The sequence below is a fragment of the Brienomyrus brachyistius genome, chromosome 14 (assembly GCF_023856365.1).
Source record: "Brienomyrus brachyistius isolate T26 chromosome 14, BBRACH_0.4, whole genome shotgun sequence".
Taxonomy (NCBI): domain Eukaryota; kingdom Metazoa; phylum Chordata; class Actinopteri; order Osteoglossiformes; family Mormyridae; genus Brienomyrus; species Brienomyrus brachyistius.
In genome coordinates this window covers 7,687,725-7,713,033 of record NC_064546.1, presented here as the reverse complement: position 1 = coordinate 7,713,033, position 25,309 = coordinate 7,687,725, and the positions used below count along the sequence as shown (strand labels likewise).

The 25,309-nt window shown below is 38.5% G+C and overlaps 1 protein-coding gene across 2 annotated transcripts in view; it reads left to right on the top strand.

Moving 5' to 3' along the window:
* scfd1 (sec1 family domain containing 1) overlaps positions 1-22,053 on the top strand; it is a 35,120-nt gene extending 13,067 nt beyond the window's left edge. For both annotated transcript variants that reach the window (XM_048974941.1, XM_048974940.1), the window contains exons 10-25: positions 9-108; positions 3,432-3,571; positions 4,107-4,197; positions 5,352-5,425; positions 5,882-5,963; positions 6,524-6,620; positions 7,868-7,938; positions 9,580-9,659; positions 10,798-10,860; positions 11,652-11,727; positions 11,956-12,009; positions 18,991-19,043; positions 19,357-19,390; positions 19,879-19,944; positions 20,214-20,282; positions 21,875-22,053. In XM_048974941.1, coding sequence (XP_048830898.1) covers positions 9-108; positions 3,432-3,571; positions 4,107-4,197; positions 5,352-5,425; positions 5,882-5,963; positions 6,524-6,620; positions 7,868-7,938; positions 9,580-9,659; positions 10,798-10,860; positions 11,652-11,727; positions 11,956-12,009; positions 18,991-19,043; positions 19,357-19,390; positions 19,879-19,944; positions 20,214-20,282; positions 21,875-21,898 — 1,174 coding nt within the window. In that variant the 3' untranslated portion in view covers positions 21,899-22,053. The remainder of the gene's footprint in view (positions 1-8; positions 109-3,431; positions 3,572-4,106; positions 4,198-5,351; positions 5,426-5,881; positions 5,964-6,523; positions 6,621-7,867; positions 7,939-9,579; positions 9,660-10,797; positions 10,861-11,651; positions 11,728-11,955; positions 12,010-18,990; positions 19,044-19,356; positions 19,391-19,878; positions 19,945-20,213; positions 20,283-21,874) is intronic.
* The last annotated feature ends 3,256 nt before the right edge of the window (positions 22,054-25,309 follow it).

Below are 25,309 nucleotides of genomic sequence, written 5' to 3'. Positions count from 1 at the left end.
CTGTTCAGCTTCCAGAGGCCGCTAATCGTCCTTGCGGATCGAAACCTTGATTTAGCAACCCCACTGCACCACTCATGGACCTACCAGGCTCTCATTCATGATGTTCTGGTGAGGAATGGAGTAAAAAACTATCCCCTGGCAACTTCTCTGTGTAGATTCAATTCATATTTTTGTGTAGTGATATGTTTCTTGAGGGTGTAAGTGAGAACTTTATGTGATACCAGTCAGTGGTTTATTAACGTAAGGTTTTGTAAAGCAGACACTACTTTAACATAAAGAGCTATAAAACGTTGTTTAAGTCACCCCCTCACTTTTTACTGCCGCGCAGTAAAAGAAATTGATGCTACGGAAGGTGTGCAAGTCATATTAGCCAGAGTCGACGTATAGTGCTTTAGTTAACGTGTTTCATTGGCTTGTACTTTAGGAAATATGTGGTTTAATGGCATTTCTTGAATATGCATTCCTCCCCGCATTCTTACTGAATTTTGCACTATTTTGAATTTTAAAAAGTTGATATTGGCTGTCATTTTGTTTCTTCCTCACATTAAGTACACAGGTAACTTGGAAAAAGCTCCATTGTCAGAAAGTCAAAAATGGGTATAATTAAAATTAAGAGCACGTTTTCAAAATCTCTTGAAAATGCAGCTGAGAATTTTTACACTGTTGCAAACACTGAAAATGCCTAAAACTAGCTGAAACTTTGAGGTAAAGTTGTGCAAATTGAGTGTCTATCCTGCAGTCTATGCCTGATTTCAATTGTGGTTTAAATGTCATACAACCAAACAAGCCAGGATTTGAAATGGAATAGCTAACTTGAAAGCATAAGGTACATTAATATTTAATAATAGTAATTAACCCAGTTCTCCTCTGTAATAGTTCTGTTGGTGTCTCCTGAATCACACCTGCTGTTAACTTACACAGGAAATTGTGAAAACTGTAAATTTAGTTTGGAAAATGATTAGCAAATAGAAAACAAAACCTATGAAAGTAGGATGATAGTAGGTAGTTAAAGTAGGTAGTTTTATACTGAAATATATTCTGTATTGTACACTTTAATTTGTAGTATGAACCACTTTTAATTTGTGTAAGCATTTGTGTCTCATTTGCATTGAGAATCCTGCAGTGACTGAAGTCAAAACTGAAGTGTGGAGTCAGGTCTAGTTGCTCTGTCCTGTTGTTTGCCTTTGTTGCTCTTCTTTGGATGGAATATGTAGAATTATAATCTTTCAAAGTAAAGTAATTCAGATTTGTTCCTCCTGAATAGATTCTGTAATTTTCATTTGGGAATGTCCCATAACCATGAAGTAACAATATTAGTAAAATTTGTTGTTTCTGACTGAAATATTTTGTTCCTGGTAATTGATTTTTAATATAGAGTGCAGTATATTCCTGTAAATGTTGTTAATTATATGAACTTATCTGTCAATCGATATCCATCCTTATGCGTTTAAAACTCAGTACTTTCATGAAAATTGTATGAACAACTTTGAGCTAAATTACTTAACAGCCCAGTGTTATTTCCTTTGTTTCTTGATGGCACATTTTGAGCTGCATCAGCATATTCCATTGCAGGTATAATGGGAGGGTGGCTCTCAGACACCAGATAAAAAAAAAGCAATGACACGCGATTCATCTTAGCTGCACAGTTATGACAGTTGGTTGTGTATTTTCTCCAAATTCTGTGTTAATGTAAAGAACATGCACCACTCTGACAGGCCAGTCTTGAGACAATATCTTTCCATGACTGGAACCAACTGATAAGCCCACACAAGGACAGAGGGAAGTTTGTTTTCTAGGTTTATGGTTATTGAGATGGGTGCCCTGAGACATCAGACCCATCAGCCTCCCGTCTCTCCCACCAAACGTTAGGTTTCCTAGAGATTGGTGGTGGAAAGTTTGATGTTTGCTAACAAATACGATATTAGTTTACTTATGCCTTTTCCCTGTGAGAATACAGTAGTAGCAATTGTAGTGAAATGCCTTGAGACTGCTAGCACTATGAATTTGGTATACTTCAGGGTTGCAAGCTTAAGGTCATGAAAGGGTTTTTCCATCCATCCATTTTCCAAATCGCTTATCCTACTGGGTCGCGGGGGGGTCTGGAGCCTATCCCAGAAGCAATGGGCACGAGGCAGGGAACAACCCAGGATGGGGGGCCAACCCATCGCAGGGCACACACCATTCACTCAGACATGCACACCTACGGGCAATTTAGCAACTCCAATTAGCCTCAGCATGTTTTTGGACTGTGGGGGGAAACCAGAGTACCCGGAGGAAACCCCACGACGACATGGGGAGAACATGCAAACTCCACACACATGTAACCCAGGCGGAGACTTGAACCTGGGTCCCAGAGGTGTGAGGCAACAGTGCTAACCACTGCACCACCATGCCGCCTCCTGAAAGGGTTTTATTCTTGATATTTTAATCTAATGAGATTGCCATAGATATCTTCTCTGAAGAAATAAGTAGACATTTTGTTGAGTAGTAGAATTGTATTCTTTCCGAGATTTGTGGAGAATTTTTGCTTTCTGTGGCATTCTATACTTTATCCTGGAGTATGCCAGAAAAAGTCTTTTTTTTCCATTTCATAAGATCATGAAATTCTCTACCATGTCACTCTTTGTTGTGGCTAGACACTTTTCTACAAAATTACACTATTCTGAAATCAATTTGCCATTTATGATTTACTAAGTTGCCTGCCTTTAATATGCTATTTAGCTGCACACAGGCCATCAACAGGGAAATCTCTATTGAAAGCAGTTCCTCTGTATTTGAATACTGTTCGCTTCCATGTAGGATGATGAGGTGACCAGTCAGATAATGATCGGGATCAAATTGGGGGTGGCCCATATGGGAACAATTAGGACACTTTTAGTCTGTGTTTTTAAAAGTCTTCATTTTCATTCCTTCATCCACACTGCAACGCTAAAACAGAGTTTTCAGAAGAAATCAGCTGTGAAAGAGCTGTTTTGGGTATTTTGGACAAAAGATGAAAATGGAAACTCATGTCTGTGTTTTTAAACAAAAATGTACCCGAATGGACTTAGTATTCCTGACTGAAGTATTAAACGTGAAATTAATAACTGTATTTTCTGATACTATCTAAGCTGAATGGTTTTCCTTTTCCTGAATCGTGAACATTGTGTAGTTTTCTGGAGTATTTTGCGAATATGCAAGTGTACTACTTAAACATTTCTCACAATGGAATGATTTTTTTTACCAAACTAACACTGTGAGTTTAAATTATATATTGTGCATTTGATTTTGCCATTGTTGGGACCAGGGGTGGCCATGCCAGTGAGTACTTTTGTGAGAAAGGGAGCATGTTTAACAAATATTTTTAACAAAGTATTTCAACAAAACACAGACAGGTCGTGGAGCCCAGTGTATCATTTTCTGTACTCTTAACTGATGTATTTATGTCACAGGACTTCCACTTGAACAGGGTGACTCTGGAGGAGGGTGCTGGGTCTGAGGCCCTTCCTGCAGGCGCTCGACCAAAGAAGAAGAACAAAAGGATCTATGATCTCACAGCTGCTGACAAGTTCTGGCAGAAACACAAGGGCAGGTGAACATCTTTAATTACCTGTGGATGGAATTCTAGTGTAAAAATGCCCTAGAACATTATAAGAGAATTATTATTTTTCTCAGATTTTTAAATAACAAACTTGGTCCAAGAATGAACAATGAAATTTCTGTGCAAAGTCATTTCTGTGTCACTCATTTAGGTCTAAGGATTTACTATAGTTATGGTATTACAGAAGGACATTGTGTCATAGGGCCTATTTCATTTGATTGCTCTGGCTCATGCTACTCTTGCTAATACTCTCACTACTTCAAGTAATGTTTTTCGTATAAAAATACTCGAAAGCACATTGTCTTCCGGAAGCTACCATTTCTGGTGTTGTGTTACATTTGCTGTAATATCAATTTGAATTGAATCTGAATTCATCTGAATTTGTGCTTATTTTTTAGGTTTTGTTTTACAGACATTGACTCAGAAATAGTTGTAAGAGGTGAATTTTATGTTATAGCATTAGTATGTACATACTTACATATTCTTCTAAGGATGATTTGCAGGTAGCTTTCTTAATGTATTGCAGCCCATTTCCTGAGGTGGCTGAGTCTGTGCAGCAGGAATTGGACACATACCGGGCCCAGGAGGATGAGGTCAAGCGGCTCAAAAGCATCATGGTAAATTTAATCAATTTTAATGTTGCTGTGTATTTAACAACCTTAAAGAGTCATCCTGTGTATTTGTACATACTCAGGCACACATTCCATGGGTCATTCATCTTTCCATTGATAAAATCCTTCCCCTTGGTCCTAAATTTAATAAATTAGAATGGCCCTTTCATCATTGAACCCACCTACCTCTTTTGCTGACCGGAAATGGCAGCTCTCATCCTCACAGGAAAATCTGTGATAATAGATAGCACGCACCTCCCTTTGCAGACAGTGTTACCAAATTTGCTATTATGATTGGAAGGAAAACAGTGACAGGGTCTGATTTATTCATTCTTTTCCCCTTGGGGAATATCAGTGGTTTTCTTCCGGTCCCACAGATATATGGATCATAACATGGATAATTGAATCCAAAATACATCTGCTATTTTCTTTTCCCTCAAATCATCTCTGGGAACAGTTATGTAACTAATATTCCACTGGTCTGCCATGCAGTAAATTTGAGTGCGGTTCAACTGGAAGTTTTGTCGTTAAAATGATCTATCTGTTATTTAACTTTTTAGGTAGAAACATACATTTTATTATTGGTGCAATTTAATTCTTTAATAATTAACTATACGTTAAAAGTACAAAGGACCTTGCATAAATTTACTTTATGCAAATTCTGTTGATAATTTAGTGCATAAAAATTCCAGATTTTAACTTAATTTTGTAGAAAATATTATAGGTGAAATACTTTCTGTATTTCTTGCAACATTCCATTCCTGCTTGGTGTTACGCATGATAAAAGTTGTGCATTATGCATTTATCCCCTGCTTTACTGGATTTCTGAACAGAACTTTAATTATAATTTTCAGATGAATCGTAATTTAAAAACAAAGTACTTCTAACATTACCCATGATAGCAGCAATATGTCTGTTGCCCTGCAACAGTGTGTTTCTGTATTTTCAAAATTAGCTTAGACTATTCATAAATTAAATACAGTCCTTTGAGTTTTCCAGGAAAGTATTGCCAACATTGTCTAACATTTAATCCTTAAGGGTCAGGGTATTTTTTTGCATCTTTCCCACATAATCTGGTGTCTGTTATAAAATAATTATATATATATATCTAAAATTTAATGTTTATTTTAGTAACTATTGATGCTTTCCCCCAATCAAAGGGCTTAGAAGGAGAGGATGAGGGAGCCATCAGCATGTTGTCAGACAATACAGCCAAACTGACTTCAGCTGTCAGGTAAAATACTGCTGTTAAGTTATAACACCATAATTTACAACATAAAACAAAATAATCCTTTGGTCATATTGTGTGAATATCACAGTTTGTTTTCTTTTAATTGACCAAAGATAGGTGCATTTTCAGCAAATCCTGGGTTTAGGGGTCAGATTTCACTGGCACTGTTCACTATAGGGATATGCATGCCACATTAGAAGTACTAACCCCTCATTCAGTTCCAAGCTACAGTCGATGCACAGACTTGACAGTTCACCATTATATCTTTATTGAATTGTAATATTCCTTTGTACCTGCAACAATGCCAGTAAGTTGACTTTGCCACAAAACCCTTTGTCTCAAGCAGGTTATGCCACAGATGATACTTCTCCCTTGCCTTGGATGAAACATTTTAGTGACTGAGCCAGATAATTGTCTTTGTCTTGATAATTGAGCATAATTAAACATTCTCTTAATCAGTTCATTACCAGAGCTGCTGGAAAAGAAAAGATTGATCGACCTTCATACCAATGTAGCTACTGCTGTGCTGGACCACATTAAGGTTGGAGAGCAAAACTCTTCATTTCCTTTTGATAGTCCAATGTGCTGTCTTTACGTGTGTGTGCTCGCGCCATTGAATCACCATTCAAGTATAGCAAACTTTTTAACAATGCTTGTTTATAAACTCATTTGTCAACTAAAAACCTTGTTCAATATTTTTTGTCAATTAAAAGTCTAACAGTATGTAGCTAGTATGTTGGTCTGCAGCCAGTTTTGTTCTGTTAATGGATTTTTGCTGTGTGCCTTGGTTGACAAAATGCAGACAAAATGTGGAAAATATGTTGGCCTCAGAAAACCAAGTCAATACTATAATGACATGAGAAATATTGTAGTGATTGACATTGTGTTAGTGTCTCACGTTATTCTCAGCAGTGCGTTCTATATACTGCTGCTGTAATTGCCAGTTTTAATATTGATTTCATATGGGTTTCTTTAATACTGGTTTTAAAGCACATCCCAGTTATACCTGAGAACCCTCTAGAAAACCTACAATGATCACATAATTCAGTAATATTTATGCATATAAATAACTAATATTTGGATTTTTCAAAACACTCACAGACCCGTAAACTGGACTTATACTTTGAATACGAAGAGAAACTCATGAGCAAGTCCACCTTAGACAAGTCTCTTTTGGATATCATCAGTGACCCGGACGGTAGGCATGCACTATAATGCATCCTCTCATTTTCAAGTGGGTGAAATGTGCAACTATCTTCTTCTTAGAAAAGAATAAAACTAGCATGCTAAAACAGATAATTATATACAAGTAACTGTAGATGCTTCCAGTGTATTTCATGTGATGTTTATTCTTTTCGGCTTTAATTTTCCTCAGCAATATTAATATTTTTTCTAATATATCTTTAATGTGTGAAAGTATCATTTTCACCACAGCTGTCTTAGAGCTATATATGTGCTCTAAAGTAAATGGTAACAATAGTGGTGCCAAATTATGTATAATGCTTATAATTAAAATGCACATATATGGTAAGTTTGTTAAACGTACAAGCAAAGTAATGTCTTAATTTATCATTGAAGTCTTTAGGTAACTCTAAAATAAGTCATACTTGACTTTTTGTCTGTCCATGGCAAATCTAATGACTTTATATGATCATTATCTTACCAAAAAGTTTGTTTGGTTTATGGTACACAAACATGGGATTCACACAAACACTTTCAAGTCTCAGTTCCAGCTGTTGAGCGCTGTTGTATCTGTTGATGACTCAAATTAACACACATGAGCATGCACTCTTTCACTAGTGTTATCTGAGCACAGGGGATGTTGTGGACAGCTGAATAGCAGATAGAACTGGGAATTACTAAATGTGGAGTGGGAGGCATTTCCCAGAAAAAAAGAAAATTTAATACCCTCTTGATATGATTCAGTGATGCCTTTTATTCTGGAGGGCAAACATTTCTTCCTTGACTGGCTAATTATTAAGTTCATTTTTCCATGTATTATTTTATCTGTCCCTTTATTATTGGCTTTACACTTTTTACCTGCCAAATACTTCATAAATAGTAAGTTTCAGCCCCAGAGCAAAATTGTTTTTTTTTTCCCTTCATTTTAAGTCATGTCCATGCCCCTTGAATGTGTTCCAATTTCTCCCTCTATTGGTTTGTGTTAATAGTATCATCTTTGCACATGTATAATCTTCTAGTGTGTTTACATTATTGCCCCCCTTCATGTTAATGAAATGCAAATGTGTGTTTTAATAAATATCAGGAAATGTGTAAATCATTATTTTTACTAAGATCACAATCTTTGTAATGTATATCCTTAAAATGGGAAATTTATATTAGATTTGGGGCAGATTAGTGAAATGCCAGAGAAAACCTTGTGTGTCTCTAAAGATTTTAAATGTGAATTTTGTAAGTTGTATGAATATATTCTTTTTATTTCAGCGGGAACACCTGAGGACAAGATGAGGCTTTTTCTGATCTTCTACATTACATCACAGCAGCCGCCTTCAGAGGTGAGTGTATATCATGAAAACTTGTAATGATAAAATAACTCCTATTACTCCAGAAATCTCTAGAAGCATTTAAAATTTTTAAATGCGCTCAGAAAAAAAATGTCCGTGGCCCCTCTAGGACTTCCTAGACTCTAGGAAGTCTATCAGTTACAGTTCTTACTGTTATGTGACAGAAAATATTGGTCATAGTGCAAAAGAGTGCAAAACAGAATTTTTTTATGTAAATTATGTAAATGAAAAATGTAATATAATAATGGAAATTATATTTTTAAATATGAAAATTAAAACATACACAAAGGAATACAAGTAACCACCTAGATAGAGAAAAAGGGATCCTTCCGTCAAAACATCTGATACAATGTATACTGCACTTTTGTCCTGTGATGTGTGTGTAGTATATCTAAGATGCCTTTCACCATTGTTTTGTGTTTCCAAAGATCTCTGGATTACAATTACTTGGATATGCCATTGTTGAAAATAAGTCAATGGGGAAAGCCAAAATAATTTTCTCGGACATAATTTTATATAAATGCTCACATCCCGCAGTGTGTGTTCACAACTTTTATGACACAATTTATTACATATAAATGTAGAACATCCCTACAGAATAATCAAATGATAGATTATAATTGGGAAGCTATCAAAATTGCTATTGTAAATGATCAGTTTTACTGTTTGGATTGCCATTTCATCTGTAGTTGGGCAATATAGAATGCACACAATTTAATTAAACAGATCAAGAATAAAACTGGAAAGCATTGATCAAAATAAAAAGTCAAACCTTATAGGTCACTGTCAACTTAATATTCAAAAATATTCAGATAATGAACAAGGAATGGTTTGAATACTTACAGACAATATTCAAAAGCTTCATTGTTCCATGGAACAAACATAGTTTGTATTTCAGAAACTTCTGATGTCATGGCCAAGTATCATAATGTTTGAAGTCATATAATGCATCATTGTTCTAAAGATGTCAGGACCTTTCATTGAATGTTATCCACCTAGCCACAATTTCTCTGTTGATTGTATTGCATAACTCTAGTGACTTGGGAGTATGAAATATGGGTGACCCTTAAATGTGCTTTTGTACACTGCTTTGCCGCCTCCTCTGTGACCACAATCCTCTATGGAGTATTATATCCATTCTCATCAAGGCTGTCTCTTTGATGAACTGTTGGTAGTACACCAAATAGGGATCATCCCATTCCTAACTGTCACGATGATCAATGGGGTCATTTCTCTTCTGTTTTGGGTCAGGCTTTGACAGTGGGAGTTGGGGGGGGATTGTTCCAAATGTTGTTCTGTTTTTTTTTTCTCATCTTGCCTGACCTGGTTACTCCACGCTAATATTCTACTCTTTGGAAAAGTGTAATTTGTCATACATGGCTGAAGTTTATGCGCGTTGTGTTAAGTGCTTTAAACAATTTGCACTGCTGAAGAACTCTACCATCGAGGGAGCCATTTTTAATTTATCTTGTTTCACTTTTTTTTGCAATTAAATATCTGTTTGCTGTCATAAGAAATGTCATTATAACCTGCAGGGCTGTGGTCCCTGAAAACCAGTGTAGGATATACAGATACTGCCTTTATAGCAATTAACATAATTTGTGTAAATGACTAGATATTCTCATATTTCAGGCTGACTTAGATCAGTATAAGAAGGCTTTGATGGATGCTGGCTGTGATCTGAGTCCTTTGAGCTACATAAAACAGTGGAAGTGAGTAATCCTTTTGTTTATTTTTTCATTCAAGTTTTCTGAGTTATCTTTTATTACATGTTGTTATATGTCACTCATTACAAGTTGCATGTCGCATGTTACTATTACATTTAAAAGACACACCACAATACAGTGGTCCCTTGGTTTGCGAGCATAATTCATTCTGGAAATGTGTTTATAATCCAAAGCACTCGTATATAAGCGAATTTTCCCAAAAGAAATAATGGAAATTTTAGATGATTCGTTCCACAACCCAAAAATATTCATATAAAAATGATTAATACAAAATATAAAGTAAAAATACATAAAACAAATTAACCTGCACTTTACCTTTGAAAGAATCATGGATGGTGTGAGGGAGACGAGATAGAGGAGAAGAGGAGGGTTATTTTGTAGGATGACTTTCACTATAACTAACAGAATCATTGCTATCTGTTGGCTCACTGGAATCTTTTTCTTTTTGTGCGACTTTAACAAGGAACCTATTTAATGATAGCTGCTTTTGCCTCCTTTTGGATTTCACGGAAATGTGACATTGCTTTATCATTAAATTGATTCATCGCTCGCACGGTTACAGCCTTATTTGGGTGGTGCTTTTCTACTAAATGTTGACTATACAAGTGAGGCACGCAGACCGAGACTGAGCATGAGAAACGATTAACCACAATCCCGTGCCGCAAGAGAACAGAACTATCAGCTGAGTTGTGATCACGTGACACTAGGCAGACAAAGCGTATATGTAATACTCATATTGCATGACCATGCTTGTTTATCAAGTTTGAATTTATAAAAAATTTTGCTTGTCTTGCAAAACGCTCGCAGACCAAGTTACTCGCAATCCAAGGTTTTACTGTAGTTCCATTCTAGTCAACTTCAGTAAAAATAAAGAAATAACAATCTGACAGTGCCAGGTTCAGAACAAAATCACTAAAGGTGCATCTGAAATTAACGAGGGAGCATGATCCCTACAACCATGTCACAGTCTTGGACTGATTGAATTCCATGTGAAGATGCAAATTGTTAATTTGAGGGTGCTATGCCCCCTTGCAAACCCAGGTCTGCAGACCGATGAGATATGAAAAGTGATTTGTTGGGAAGGTAGTAACCCCTGTATTTTTTCTTTTCTTAAACACCCCAGAGCATTCACCAAGATGGCTGCCACACCAGCTAACTACGGGAACAGCGGGGTGAAGCCAATGGGGTAAAAAGCTACTTAAATTCCATCACCTTTGATGCTACCTTTGTTAGCAACTAACATAGGAGTTGGCAATTACAGGCCTTGTGGTATGTTGGTTTTTGTTCCTACTGTGCACTTTAATTAATTAGCCGTGAATTAATTATTACATAGAAATAAAAGGCAAAGGCATTACTTGAAGCTGCAATTTAAACAGTAAAACCACCTAAGATTAATAATAAGATTAATAAAGGGTTTTTTCCAAACCTTCCAACCGTCACATTCTGGCTGGCGACACCAAATCCTGGTCTAATAAAAAGTTCTCACATTGCACAAGTGAAAAAGATTTTTCTTTTGTCCCTTTGATGAATTCATATTTTCCAGCACCTCCTACTAATACATCTTGCATATATTAAATATATATCTTATTCTAGCCTAGGTATATGAGGGATTCTGAAGTACTCAAAATATTACATTATATTAATTACCTTTTTTATTGTTCCATATATTAATCTCAAGTTACACTTCATCACTATCTGTGACATCTAAAAATAAAGTGAAATACCAAAGTGGCACGACACATTCAAGCACAAAAATAACACTGTGGCCTATTCCAATATGGCTGGAGAATGGCCAGTTGTATTAAGCTCTTTCTTATTGTTCCATCCATGCAGGTTCTTAGCGCTTTATCCATTGTATGTCTCCTACAGGGCCTCCCACTAAGTACTCTCTCTTAAAATCAACGATTCCTAACTCATCCTGAATAGTGATATAAATGTACACAAAGCATGTCTAGAGCTACTTTGTTCTCCCAACAGCCTCTTCTCCATGGTTATGAACACAGGCTCCCAGTTTGTGATGGAGGGCGTAAAGAACTTGGTGCTGAAGCAGCATGTAAGTATATCTGTCCTCACAGTATCTTCATCATTTGTGTAGAATGAAGTGTGTAGTTAGAACATTATATAAGGGCACCAAGTCCCCTGTAGCAGTAAACTCACTGGGAAGTGAGTGAATTATGTCATGAAGCACAGGCTGGATAACTTAAAAAAAAAAAAAAAAAAAGTTAGCTTTGTATATTTCTTGTTAAATATATTTGTTTTCCTACTTGTTTGCTTTTAACAGAACCTGCCTGTTACACGCATTTTGGACAACCTGATGGACATGAAATCCAACCCGGTGAGTGTGTGTGCTCCTCCACACAGTGTGCCTTTCTGACCAGGAAGGCTGATCACTGAGGGTGCTGACAGCCTGAAGGGAAATGTGTCACTGATACTAGACGTCAAAGTCAATACAGTCCTTAAGCTTTTACTGTAACATCAATGTCAAGTCAGTTTTTCCCTAGAAGCATTATATTCTTAAGATGGTAAAATTTTCTTACTACAATTACATTTTTAATTGTGTTCCTTTGAGGTTGCCAAAAAACTGCTTTAAACAAAAAAAAACTGATTAGTTCAAACTAAAGTTCAAATAAACTTACAGAATCTGAGCAGACCAAAGTGGGATAATTACACATTCAGCATTTAGTGTATATGTAGCTAGGCCATTTAAACCCTGAGATTAAATGCACTTCTATCTTGATTGCTATTTTACACTGTTAAATGCATCAATCTATGGAGTAACACTTTGTTTTCAATGCAGTGTCTTTCCTATTGTATGCTACAAATAACCTGATGGAAAATACTGCAAGGCTGATAACTGCTTTTTCTCCAATTTTTCTAAATCATGGTTTGGTGTTTCTGCTCATGGCATGTGAGCAGGTTTTTGTGATGCCAGCAGAAAGGAAGGCTGACCTTTGGTGGGAGACTTGAGTGGGGGTAGCATGGGGCAGCATCGTACTGTAGTGACATGCCATGTAGGTCAATGAATAATAAATTTGGTGAGCAAATGACTAATTTATTGAAAAGAAAGAGTTAAGAATAATGTGCACTTTATTGATACTAGGGAGAATTCTGGCGCATACAGCAGCAGGAATGTGGTGCACAGACAAATATACTTCTACTGCCAAACAGACGAGGTACAAAGACACAACACATACTGCAAACATATTTAAAGAGCACACATCACATAAATAAAATATTGTGGAAAAACAGAATATTGTGATACTACAGAATTAAATATTTAAAGATAATAATAATAAATTAGTGATAGTGTATGTGCAATTAATGAACAGATAGCACTGGCCTTTTACTTTATGTGATGGGTCACTTCCTGGTGTGTTCTGTCTGGGGGTGGGGGGTGGCACATTGGGAGGAGGCATTGTGGTGTCTGATGGCAGCAGACAGGAAAGATCCCCAGCAGTGTTTTTTAGCATATCGTAATGGAATGAGAAAGTGGCTAAATGTGCTCTCGGGTAGCACCCCCTGAAAATCTAACCTTTCATTGAAATAAATTGAATTAAATAAAAACCTAAATCATTTTTAACAAAAACACTTGCCCTACTCTGTTTTCACCAACCCTATTATGAAATGTTATAGGAGAAGAGTTGTTACACTGGCCGAGGGAGGTTGTACCATGCTGGGGTGCCAATAATCGTGGCACGTGTTTTTGTTGAAAATAATTATTTCTTGATGAAGGGTTTGTTTTCCTTTGATTAAATTAATTTAAATGAAATTGAATTGGATTTTCCTCATTTTTTCAGTGTGACATGAAGCTACTTCAACAAAACGTAAATTTTTTTCTAACCCTTTTTACAACTCTTTGAACTTGTTGCTACAGTGTTTGTATGTGTCATATACTTCGTAATGTATTGTTATCAATTGGCATTGCTCACCACAAACCTGGTTAGACCTGAGACCTGTATCACAAAGCTGGACTTCTTTCTTAGCTGGATAACTTGTTGAATTTAAGGTAGTCTGGGCTAAATGTAAGTGAGTGAATTCCATTTAGCCTGGAATACCTTAAATCCAGCTCGGTATCCAGCATCACTCATCCACTTTGCAGTTGACTTCAGCGCAAGATTTGCTGTTTACTATTGCAAACATCGATCCAATGCACTGTTGCCATGCCCGGATACCAGTCATATCCTCCCTCTGCTGTTACATGTTTGTATCAGCACACCTGTCTGTTGACACTAGGTTAATGTTTCAGTCCTGATCCCTCACTGCTCTGCTAGCAGAGGCATATCTTATCAAGGTATTTCTTATCAAGTAAAACAAAACCAAGTAATTTAGGACTCAATATCAAGTGGTAGGGAGATGAAAAATGAACTGCCTTTGTGGCTGATGTTACGGACAACAGATTTTATACCATTCTTATTCTCAGTTGGCAGAAACCTATTTCTGTTGTTTGGAGCAAACTGTTAAAGGAAGTAATGCTTCAAAGTATATTTGGATTGTTTTTTGCAGAGGGAACTTTTAATCTGGTGAACTTTTTGTGGTGAGGGTGTCTTAAGATGATATGGTACTTGGCATTGTGTTTGTATTAAGTTATAGGAAATGTAGTTATTTCAGGAAGTTAAATTCTTTTCACTTATACAATATGCTCACAAAAATAGATTTTTTTTAATGCTGCATATTATACAAGCAGTAAGCCCAAACTTAGAGGTTCCTATAGCATTAACAGGATGTTTTCAATTTACAAAATCAAGACACGTTGCATTTCTTTCTACAAGCTCCATTTTCTAAAATTAACAAATCAAAAATGTATTTTCAGTTTTTCAGAATTTCAAAAACGCTAAACCCTATTCTTGAAACAATAATGTCAATTGCCAAAGCTCATTCTCTGTCCTGACCTAGCCCTGAGACTTGAAGCAGAATGAAAATTCTTCCATGACTTTGGCTTGTATAACATTTTACTGTAATGTGCCTTTCATCTGGATTTTGTTACTTTGTCTTTTGCAGTAACTTTTTTTTGGAGTGCTGAGTACTGTAAACATTACATACTGGATTATGTGTAGTTATATACAGACTAGGACTCTGAACTGATTAAAAAAAAATTACAAATCAAATAGCAGTTTTCTTTAGTTAATCGTGATTCATCACACCTAATATTTAAACTTACAACCTTAAAGGTTGTAAACTTAAATATTTAGACATTGAATACCTAAATTAATGTACAATGAACACAAAGGGAAGTATATTGTGTTTAAGAATGAATCCATATCTTTTTTAGCAAGTAAGCAAGTAAATATGCCTAACCAACAGATATGGTGAAAATGTTAGTATTATTAGTAGCACAGACTGAAATGCATTGCTGATAAAATAATAATGCAATCAACTGCATTGTCCTAACAAGCTAATACACTACTTAAACTTAAGCACATGGGAGATTTGACCCCTATAAAACTAAATGAGATAAAGTATGGTTTAAGCAATGGACTATGCACACCACTTGATTTTCAGATTTTGTATTTCTGTACATCTTTATTAATAATTGCAGTTTCCATTCATCACCAATGAGTATAAATGAGCAACAACTGTTGGATGTGTAGTGCACGTGAAAATACTGGAATATTTGTTAAAATTTGCCACAAATACAATCTGGAAAACCAGAGGGTGTGAAAGAGTTGCTATCCACTCAAAAGAGATTGCCTCTTGTAGATATTAAGATGATGAAGATGATTTAGCACACATAATGAAAGGGCTCAAAATACAAAAATGATTGGTGTGCTTCTCTGCCTATGGACAACGTATTTCTGTGACCAAAAATTGCCTGGCTTGCGTTTTTTGAAAGATATTTCAGCCAGAAAACTGAATATCAAATAGGTTTAACTTAACTGTGGTCACAGGATTCTCGTGGACAAGCCATTCTGAGAGTTTGGGAAATCCCATTTATCCATCCATTCATTCATCCATCCATCCATCCATCCATCAATCATCTCCTGCTTAATCCGAGGTCGGGTCGCAGGGGCAGCAGTCTCAGCAGGGAAGCCCACACTTCCCTCTCCCTGGCCACTTCATCCAGCTCCTGTGGGGGGATCCCGAGGTGTTTCCAGGCCAGCCGAGAGAGAGAGTCCCTCCAGCGTGTCCTGGACCTTCCACGGGGCCTCCCCCTAGTGGGACATGTCCAGTACACCTCACCAGGGAGGCGTCCAGGAGGCATCCTAATTAGATGCCAGAGCCACCTCATCTAGCTCCTCTCGATGCGGAGGAGCAGCAGTTCTACTCTGAGTCCCTACCCGAATGACTGAGCTCCTCATCCTATCTCTAAGGGAGAGCCCAGCCACCCTGCGGAGGAAACTCATTTCAGCCGTTTACACTCGCGATCTCGTTCTTTCGGTCACTACCCACAGCTCGTGACCATAGGTGAGGGTAGGAACGTAGATCGGCTGGTAAATCGAGAGCTTTGCCTTTTCGCTCAGCTCTTTCTTCACCATGACAGACTGATGCAGCGCCCGCATCACTGCTGACACTGCACCAATCCACCTGTCGATCTCCCGTTCCATCATTCCCTCACTCGTGAACAAGACCCCCGAGATACTTAAACTTCTCCACTTCGGAGAGGACCCCATCCGCAACCCGGAGAGAGCATTCTACCCTTTTTCGGCTGAGGACCATAGTCTCGGATTTGGAGGTGCTGATTCTCATCCCAGCCGCTTCACACTCGGCTGCGAACTGTCCCAGTGAGAGCCGAAGGTCACGGTCTGATCAAGCCAACAGAACCACATCATCTGCAAAAAGCAGAGAAGGACACCCTGGCTGCGCCTAGAAATTCTGTCCATAACAACTATGAACAGAATCGGTGACAAAGGGCAGTCCCGACAGAGTCCAACCCTCACCGGAAACGAGTCCGACTTATTGCCACCCATGCGGACCAGGCTCTGGCACTGGTCATACAGGGACTGAACCGCCCTTAAAAGGAAGCCCGGCACCCCATACTCCCAGAGCACCCCCCACAGGACTCCCCGAGGGACACGGTCGAATGCCTTCTCCAAGTTCACAAAATACATGTAGACTGGTTGGGTAAACTCCCATGAACCCTTCAAAACCCTGCTGAGAATATAGAGGCGAAAACCACACCGAATTGAATCCAAGGTTCGACAGTCCGGCAGACCCTCCTCTCCAGAACCCCCGAATAGACCTTACCAGGGAGGCTGAAGAGTGTGATCCCCCTATAGTTGGAGCACACACCCTGCCGTCCCCCTTCTTAAAGAGGAGGACCTCCACCTCGGTCTGCCAGTCCAGAGGCACTATCCCCGATGTCCACGCAATGCTGCAGATGCGTGTCAACCAACATCCAGAGCCTTCAGGAACTCTGGGTGAATCTCATCCACCCCCGGGGCTGGGCCACCAAGGAGCTTTTTAACCCCCTCAGAGATAGGCAAGTCCACCTCCAAGTCCCCACACTCTGCTTACCATAAACAGTGTTGATGCTGCATCGCTTTCCCGCCCGGAGCCGCCGGATGGTGGACCAGAATCTCCTCAAAGCCGTCCGGAAGTTGTTTTCCATGGCCTCGCCAAACTCGTCCCACACCCGAGTTTTTGCCTCAGCAACCGCCGAAGCCGCATCCCACTTGGCCTGCCGGTAGCCGTCAGCTGCCTCTGGAGTCCCACAGTCCAAAAACGCCAGATAGGACTCCTTCAGCTTGACAGCATCCCTCGCCACCGGTGTCCACCAGCGGGTTTGGGGATTGCCGCTGCGATAGGCACCGACCACCTTACGGCCACAGCTCCGGTCAGCTGCCTCCACAATGCAGGCACGGAACATGGCCCATTCGGACTCAAAGTCCCCCATCTCCCTCAGGACATGGGTGAAGTTGTGCTGGAGGTAGGAGTTGAAACTCCTCCTGACAGGGGATTCCGCCAGACGTTCCCAGCAGACCCTCACTATACGCTTGGACCTGCCAGGCCTGGCCGGCTTCCTCCACCACCAGCGGAGCCAACCCACCATCAGGTGGTGATCAGTTGACAGCTCCGCCCCTCTCCTTACCCGAGTGTCCAATACATGCGGCCGCAAGTCAAATGACACGACCACAAAGTCGATCATCGAACTGCAGCCTAGGGTGTCCTGGTGCCAAGTGCACATATGTACACCCTTATGCTTGAACATGGTGTTCATTATGGATAATCCATGACGAGCACAGAAGTCCAATAACAAAACACCACTCAGGTTCAGATCGGGGGGGCCGTTCCTCCCAATCACGCCCCTCCAGGTCTCACTGTCATTGCCCACGTGAGCATTGAAGTCCCCCAGTAGAAGAAGAGAGTGCCGGGGAGGAGCGTTCTCCAACACCCCTTCAAAGGACTCTAAAAAGGGTGGGTATTCTGAACTGCTGTTTGGTGCATAAGTGCAAACAGTCAGGACCCGTCCCCCGACCCGAAGGCGAAGGGAGGCTACCCTCTCGTCCACTGTGGTAAACCCCAATGTACAGGCACCCAGCCAGGGGGCAATTATGTCATTAACTGACATAAATAGAGTTGCAACTCTATTTATGTCAGTTAATATTCTGACTTCTTAGCTCTAATTGGTCCAGGCACCGTTAGTAATCCGTGAACCTGAAAATGCCCACGCCTTGCCAGTTACTAAAGTCCAGCAAATAAATAAACAAATAAATAAATGGGGGGAAGGCATAAATCATCATTAAATCATTAAAACCAGTATTGAATAATAAAATCTATGCGTTCTCCCTCCCCTGATTTTAAGATTGTAAGACATAAGCCGTCAATAAAATAAAACAAATACTGCAAATTACAGTATTTTTATCGTATCTAACCCTCAATCTGCCATTATGTCATTTTTTAAATTACATAAACCAGGTAACATCTGCTTCTCCATGAGATGTTAACTGAATGTTTTGATTTTAGCTTTGAATTCTGGGATTCTGTGCTTTGTCAAAACCTAAACTTTTGTGTTGTTTACAACCAGGAAAGAATATTATAGGTCTTTATTAAAAAATCTTTGCTTATACAGTTTTCCCATTTGGATATCACAATACTGCATGCAATAATTTGATCAAAGAAATATAGTAGTAGTATTATAACTTTAACATTCACGCTGTGCATTAAAGGGGACCGAGTAAGCTTTTCCATACAGAGATGGGGGATTCGAGCCCCTAACAAGAGAGGTGTGAAGCAACAGGGCTACCCACTGAAGCACCATGCTGTCTCTGATGGGCTTGCAGTATTTTATAACTAAATGTGGTCACCATAGCAGTTGTATGACTTCATTAACCAGGATGTACTTTGTGCATTATTTACTCCTGTTTGCTCTCTTCAACAGGAGACTGATGATTACCGCTACTTTGATCCGAAGATGCTTCGTGGAAGTGAGAGGTGGGAAAATTCACAGTGATACAAGGAACTGATTGATCAGAAGCCATTCAGATTTTAGCATGAAATGGAAACTGTAAAAGTTATCTGCAATTAAGTAGACTAATATAGCTAATAAAGCTTAATGTCAAGCTGTAGTTAAATTTGTATAAAAGGTTTGTATAAAATTCTGCTTTAATTAAACTTTAAAGTATTTGAAATACCATATTATAGGATGTTAGTAGATTTATGTAGGGAGTGATTATAACTGTTAACAGAATTTAGCCAGTGTAGTGCATACCTTGCTGCCCACTGCTGACAACGTTTTTTGTTATAGTTCCATCCCAAGAAACAAGAACCCCTTTCAGGAGGTGGGTCTCACTACTATTATACTGCTGTTCAGAACTTTTGCAGTGTGCATTCCTGCATTTCCAGGAATTATTTATATAAAATACAATCCTTTGTGAAATTCATAGGGTTACAAAGACTCATGTTTAATTCAAAATTAACTCAGTGAGACTCCTGTTAACAGTACTGGTTAGCTTTTATGATGTCATTTTAATCTATTTCCAAAACAAATGACTATGTTCACATACAAAAGCCTTTAACTTATCTATCATGCTAGTATGAAAAAATATCGCCATACCTGTATAATCAACTATTGAATAATCATCCACTTGGAAATTATTTTCTGATGCCATTGTATTATAATAATTTCCATATCCTGTTCAGATATTTTCAATGAACATGCTTTATGCTCTTATCTACAGCTTAATTAGTCTAGTATTGCCTGTATAAAAGAATGTATACTATTTTTGGGTAAAAAAAAAAATAATAATCTCCTCCCCCCATTTCTTAGGCTATTGTTTTTGTGGTTGGAGGGGGCAATTATATAGAATATCAAAACCTAGTAGACTACGCAAAGGTAAGGAACATTCTGAAATTGATTTTCTGAGGTATAAATAACACTGTCTAGAATCAGTAACATTCCAATGAATTGTATTGTAAATAGAAAAGATGTTCAAAACAATTTCTGAAGTCTTTGTTTTCCATACAGTGTATTAGTCTTTTACTGATTAAAAGCCTCCACCTAACAATCAAGAAAGCTTGTATAGCATGCAGTGTCCACTCCATTTGGAAAAAGCAGCAGGCCTCGGCGTTTAAACAGAAATAAACTTTCTTTTTGTACTGCAGGCAAAACAGGGGAAGAGAGTGCTTTACGGGTGCAGTGAGCTGTTCAACGCTGCTCAGTTCGTCAAACAGGTGATACTAATTTCGGTGAAGACAATCAACAGGGACTAGTAGATCAGCAGTACAGCTGGGGCCAAAATGTTTGAGAATGGCACAAATGTTGATTTTTTTCACAAAACCTGCTACCTCATTTTTTATGATGGCAATTTGCATATTCTCCAGAATGATATGAAGAGTGAGCAGATGAATTGCAGTTAATTGCAAAGTCATGAAAATGAACATAATCCGAAATAACCCATTTCCACTGCATTTCAGCCCTGCCACAAAAGGATCTGTTGACATCATTTAATTGATTCTCTCGTTAACATAGGAGAGTGTTGATGAGGACAAGGCTGGATATCACTCTGTCATGCTGATTGAGTTAGAATAGCAGACTGGATGCTTTAAAAGGAGGGTGGGGCTTGAAATCATTGTTCTTCCTCTGTTAGCCATGGTTACTTGCAAGGAAACGTGTGCAGTGATCATTGCTTTGTACAAAAAGGGCGCCACACGCAAAAATATTGCTGCTAGTAAGATTGCACTTAAATCAACCATTTATCATTGAGAACTTTAAGGAGAGAGGTTCAGTTGTTGTGAAGAAGGCTTCAAGGCACCCAAGAAAGTCCAGCAAGTGCCAGGACCGTCTCCTAAAGTTGATTCAGCTGCAGGACTGGGGCACCGCAATTGCAGAGCTTGCTCAGGAATGGCAGCAAGCAGATGTGAGTGCATCTGCACGCATATTAAGATAATGACTTTTTAGGATGGCCTGGTGTCAAGAAGGGCAGCAAAGAAGCCAGTTCTCTGCAAGAAAACATCAGGAATTGATGGGGGACTGATATTCTGCAAAAGGTACAGGGATCGGACTGCTAATAACTGGGGAAAAGTAATTTTGTCTGATGAATCCCTTTTCCAATTGTTTGGGGCACCCGGAATAAAGAATACAACCATGAATAAAGAGTGGTACTAAAACATCCTCCGAAAGCATGATGGAGCATTGTGCCATAAGGCTAAGGTGATAACTAAATGGCTTGGGGAAGAAAATATCGACATTTTGGGTCCATGGCCAGGAAACTTCCCAGACCTTAATCCCATTGTGAACTTATGGCCGATCCTCAAGAGGTGGGTGAACAAACAAAAACCCAGAAATTCTGACAAACTCCAAGCATTGATTATGCAAGAATGGGCTGCCAGTCAGGATTTGGCCAAGAGGTTGATTGACAGGATGCCACGGTGAATTGCTCAGGTCTTGAAAAAGAACACTGCAAATATTGACTCTTTGCATGACCTGTAATTGTCAATAAAAGCCTTTGACACTTATAAAATGCTTGTAATTATACTTCAGTATACCAAAGAAACATCTGACAAAAAGATCTAAAACACTGAAGCCACAAACTTTGTGAAAACCAATACTTGTGTCATTCTCAAAACTTTTGGCCACAACTGTAGTGATATAACAATAAACAGTACTATGAAGTGGGTGAAATACAAGCATTAATTTACTTCTTTGTTTTGAATATGCTTAATGCCTTAAAGGAAGGAGAAACTGATGTGTCATTTTCCATTATTATTGTAGTTCATTGATTGGTATTTTGTTTTAATTCTGTTTGTTCTTGTCATATTCATAGCTTTCGCAGCTGGGTCAGAAATAGACGACAATTTTTTCCTTGGACACCATAGTGAAAATTTTATCTCCAATCAAGACTTATCAGTAATTCTATAACAATGAATCTTGCAGCTCCTGAATTTTTAAAATTCCACATCTTTGATAATGTTTACTAAACCAAATGAACTGTGTTAAAATGTTTACCTATGTTTTCTTAATTCTGTGGCTATGTAGAAGTACCAAGTAAATGGTAAAAATTGTATGCAAGCTTTAAATAAACTAAAATGTCAGCTTCTGACAAAACTGATTGACCAATGTATCTTGTAACTGCATTTGGTCAAGAATAATCTATGAAAAACTCTTTGTTGTTGTGCAAGCTTTGTGGTGCTCATCTTTATTGTATTCACTTGGACGGGGAATACATGTGGTTTTTGGAGCCGGTCCACTGCTACCACCGCAGACACTTTCTTCATAGCTTGATAACTCAAAAACTTTTTTGTGGGTCTTTTTCAAACTTTGCAGACACATTCTATGGTTGCAGAATTGTAACTGATTAAATTTTGAGACAGATCACCCCAAAATTTAAGCTGCATAATGATAACAAGGAAAAGGGTAGTTTTGTCAGACTTGCTCTTCTTAGAGCGATAACTGAAAAAGCATTTGAAGGATCTGTTTCCAACTTTCTAGTTATAATATATACAGTAGATGAGGAACTGGGTGTGAACAATTTTAAGAACATAAGAACTATACAAAGGAGAGGAGGTTTAAGAGAATTGCCCTTTACAGTAAGTGAAGCAATGCCACTTGGTGGGTGAAAGTAGAGTACATTTGACCTTGTGAATGTGATGTCAAAAATATTTCATGAACTCTACTACTAATCTCAGAATATAATACAATGTATCTGTTTGATATTACATAATAGGTTCTTATACATGTGAAGCCATAGAAGGGTCAGGGAAATTTTTAAATGTTGTGTACACAATGTACTAAACAGTAACACAGTTTAATTTACTGTGCCCATAAAACACTAAATTGTACTCACAAAATCCCTAAAATGGGGAGCATAATTTTTTGCGCTCTCAGTTTGCTAGTTTGAGCTCTCAAATTGTGTTCATGTTTTGGTTGTGTTTCTACCTAGGGAGTGGGCTTGGTGGTGCAGTGGTTAATACTGTTGCCTTACATCTCTGGGACTTGAGCTCAGTTGTGTTCCAGGCTTCCATGTGTGTAGCGTTTGCCTGTTATCATGGGGTTTCCTCCAGGTACTCTGGTTTCCTCCACAGTCCAAAAACATACTGAAGCTGATTGGAGTTACCAAATTGCCGATAGGTGTGAGAATGGTCTCTGGGTCCCCCACAACCCTAAATAGCAGAAGCAGTTTCTGAAAATGGATGGATTGATGTTTTTACCTAAAGGAAAACATGCCTGCAAAGCCAAAAGCTGGAGTTATGCGTACTAATATTATGGGCACAAAGGGAAAAAAACACTGTCCATGGGTTACAATTGGTCTGGTGGAATAAATTAACAGGCATAGTTTTAGAGTTACGTGTCACAACTAGGACTCAAAGCATTCAGTTAAAACCCAGTTATTAACTTTCACATTTCCAGCGGATCCATCCAGTACTTCTAGAAATTGTAGAAGTTGGTATGTGTGCAAGAATTATGGATTATATGGGGGGAGGGGTGACAGGGCTGTCTGACAGTAACTATTCTAGTAGTATCTTATTACTAAGTAATCTTAGTGTAGTTTTGTAAATGATATCTATTGAGAGAAGCAACTTAAAAACAGCGAAAAGACAGGACAATATAACAGAATTATTACCTACTTTTCATGTATTCCATTTAATGTATTTCATATATTTTGTGAAGATGACTAACGTGCTTAGCAGGTGGATTAGGGGAGACCACCTCAGACATTGTCACTTATTAGATACCTTTTAAATGCCTGAACCTGTGCTGCATTATAGACTATTTTATTGCAGGCAAAGGAGTTTATTAATATAATTTAGTAACATTGTTCTTTTTAAACAAAACATTTAGAATTCCCCTCAGAAAATCTAATAATTACTGCGAAGGTGCAGGTTTTTACCAAACTCACCTTAATCTGTGCTTAATATAGGTGCATAGATACAGACTCTTTTAGACTTTTGCTATCTAATGCATATCTGTGAAATTTGAAGTTTTTTTCTTTAATGCAAGGCCCGAGAGGACCAGTTAAGCATCCCCAAAAAACTAAATAATGCCGCCTCTTCTCAACCAAGGAATGGAAGGTTGCAGGTGACGCCACATTAAGCAATATTCAACCCCTGGCAAAAAGTATGGAATCACCCCTCTCATTAGATGTTCATTCAAATGTTTAATTGTGTAGAGAAAAAAAACAAGCGCATACATGCCACAAAACTATTTTCACTCAACAATCCAAACTTCTGGCTGTATAAAACACTTAAAAAAAAAAAAAAAAAACAAAGAAAAAGAACTTTAGTCATTGACAACTGTTTTAAAGATCAAACAGAGGAAAAAAATATGGAATCACACAAATCTGAGGAAAATTATATGGAATCACCATTATGCTACCATCACCAAACATTCTTTCAATTGATGGAATAAGAAAAGTGTCCAAAATCTCAACATAAACTTGCGCATTTATAGAAGATGTAATGACTGTCATGTCTCCCATATCTTTACCTGACATACAACCCCATATCATTAATGATTGTGGAAATTTGCATGTTTTCTTCAGGCAGTTGTCTTTATAAATTTCAATGACAATTTCAATGAGTGGGCAGGAAGCAGGCGAGCAGGCAGAATCAGGGCAAACGGGGATTTATTTGAATGACGCGGACTTGGGAACATGGCACGCGGACTTGGGAACATGGCACGCCGACTAACATCACGTAACATCAATGACGGACCAAGGACTCAGGTAAGACACGGACTGAAATACACAGGACTGATTGAAAATAATCAGACACAGCTGGGTACAATCGGGAAAGAACACGTGGGTAATCCGGGGGCGTGGCACACACGAGGAGCCGACGAGCAGGGCATGACAGTATGCTCTTGTTTTTTTTCTACACAATTAAACATTTGAATGAACATCTAATGGGAGGGGTGATTCCATACTTTTTGCCAGGGGTTGTACACACACACACACACACACACACACACACACACACACACATATATGAAATAGAATGTAATATTATGTAAAATATAACATGTAATAGGTCATTCAAGTTATAAGACGGGACACGGGAACCGGGACCTGGAGCAAAAAAACAGAACCATCAACGAGAGACGGGAAACAGGACTGAGGCACAAAACAGGGCAAGCGACAGGACGTGAGACAGGAGCTGACAAAGGACAGGGAAGGCAGAAAGACAGACAAGAAACGGGGACACGGAGGGAACAGGCGGAACAAAAGGGCCAGGAGTGAACAGAGGGAACCCAGGGAGAGAAG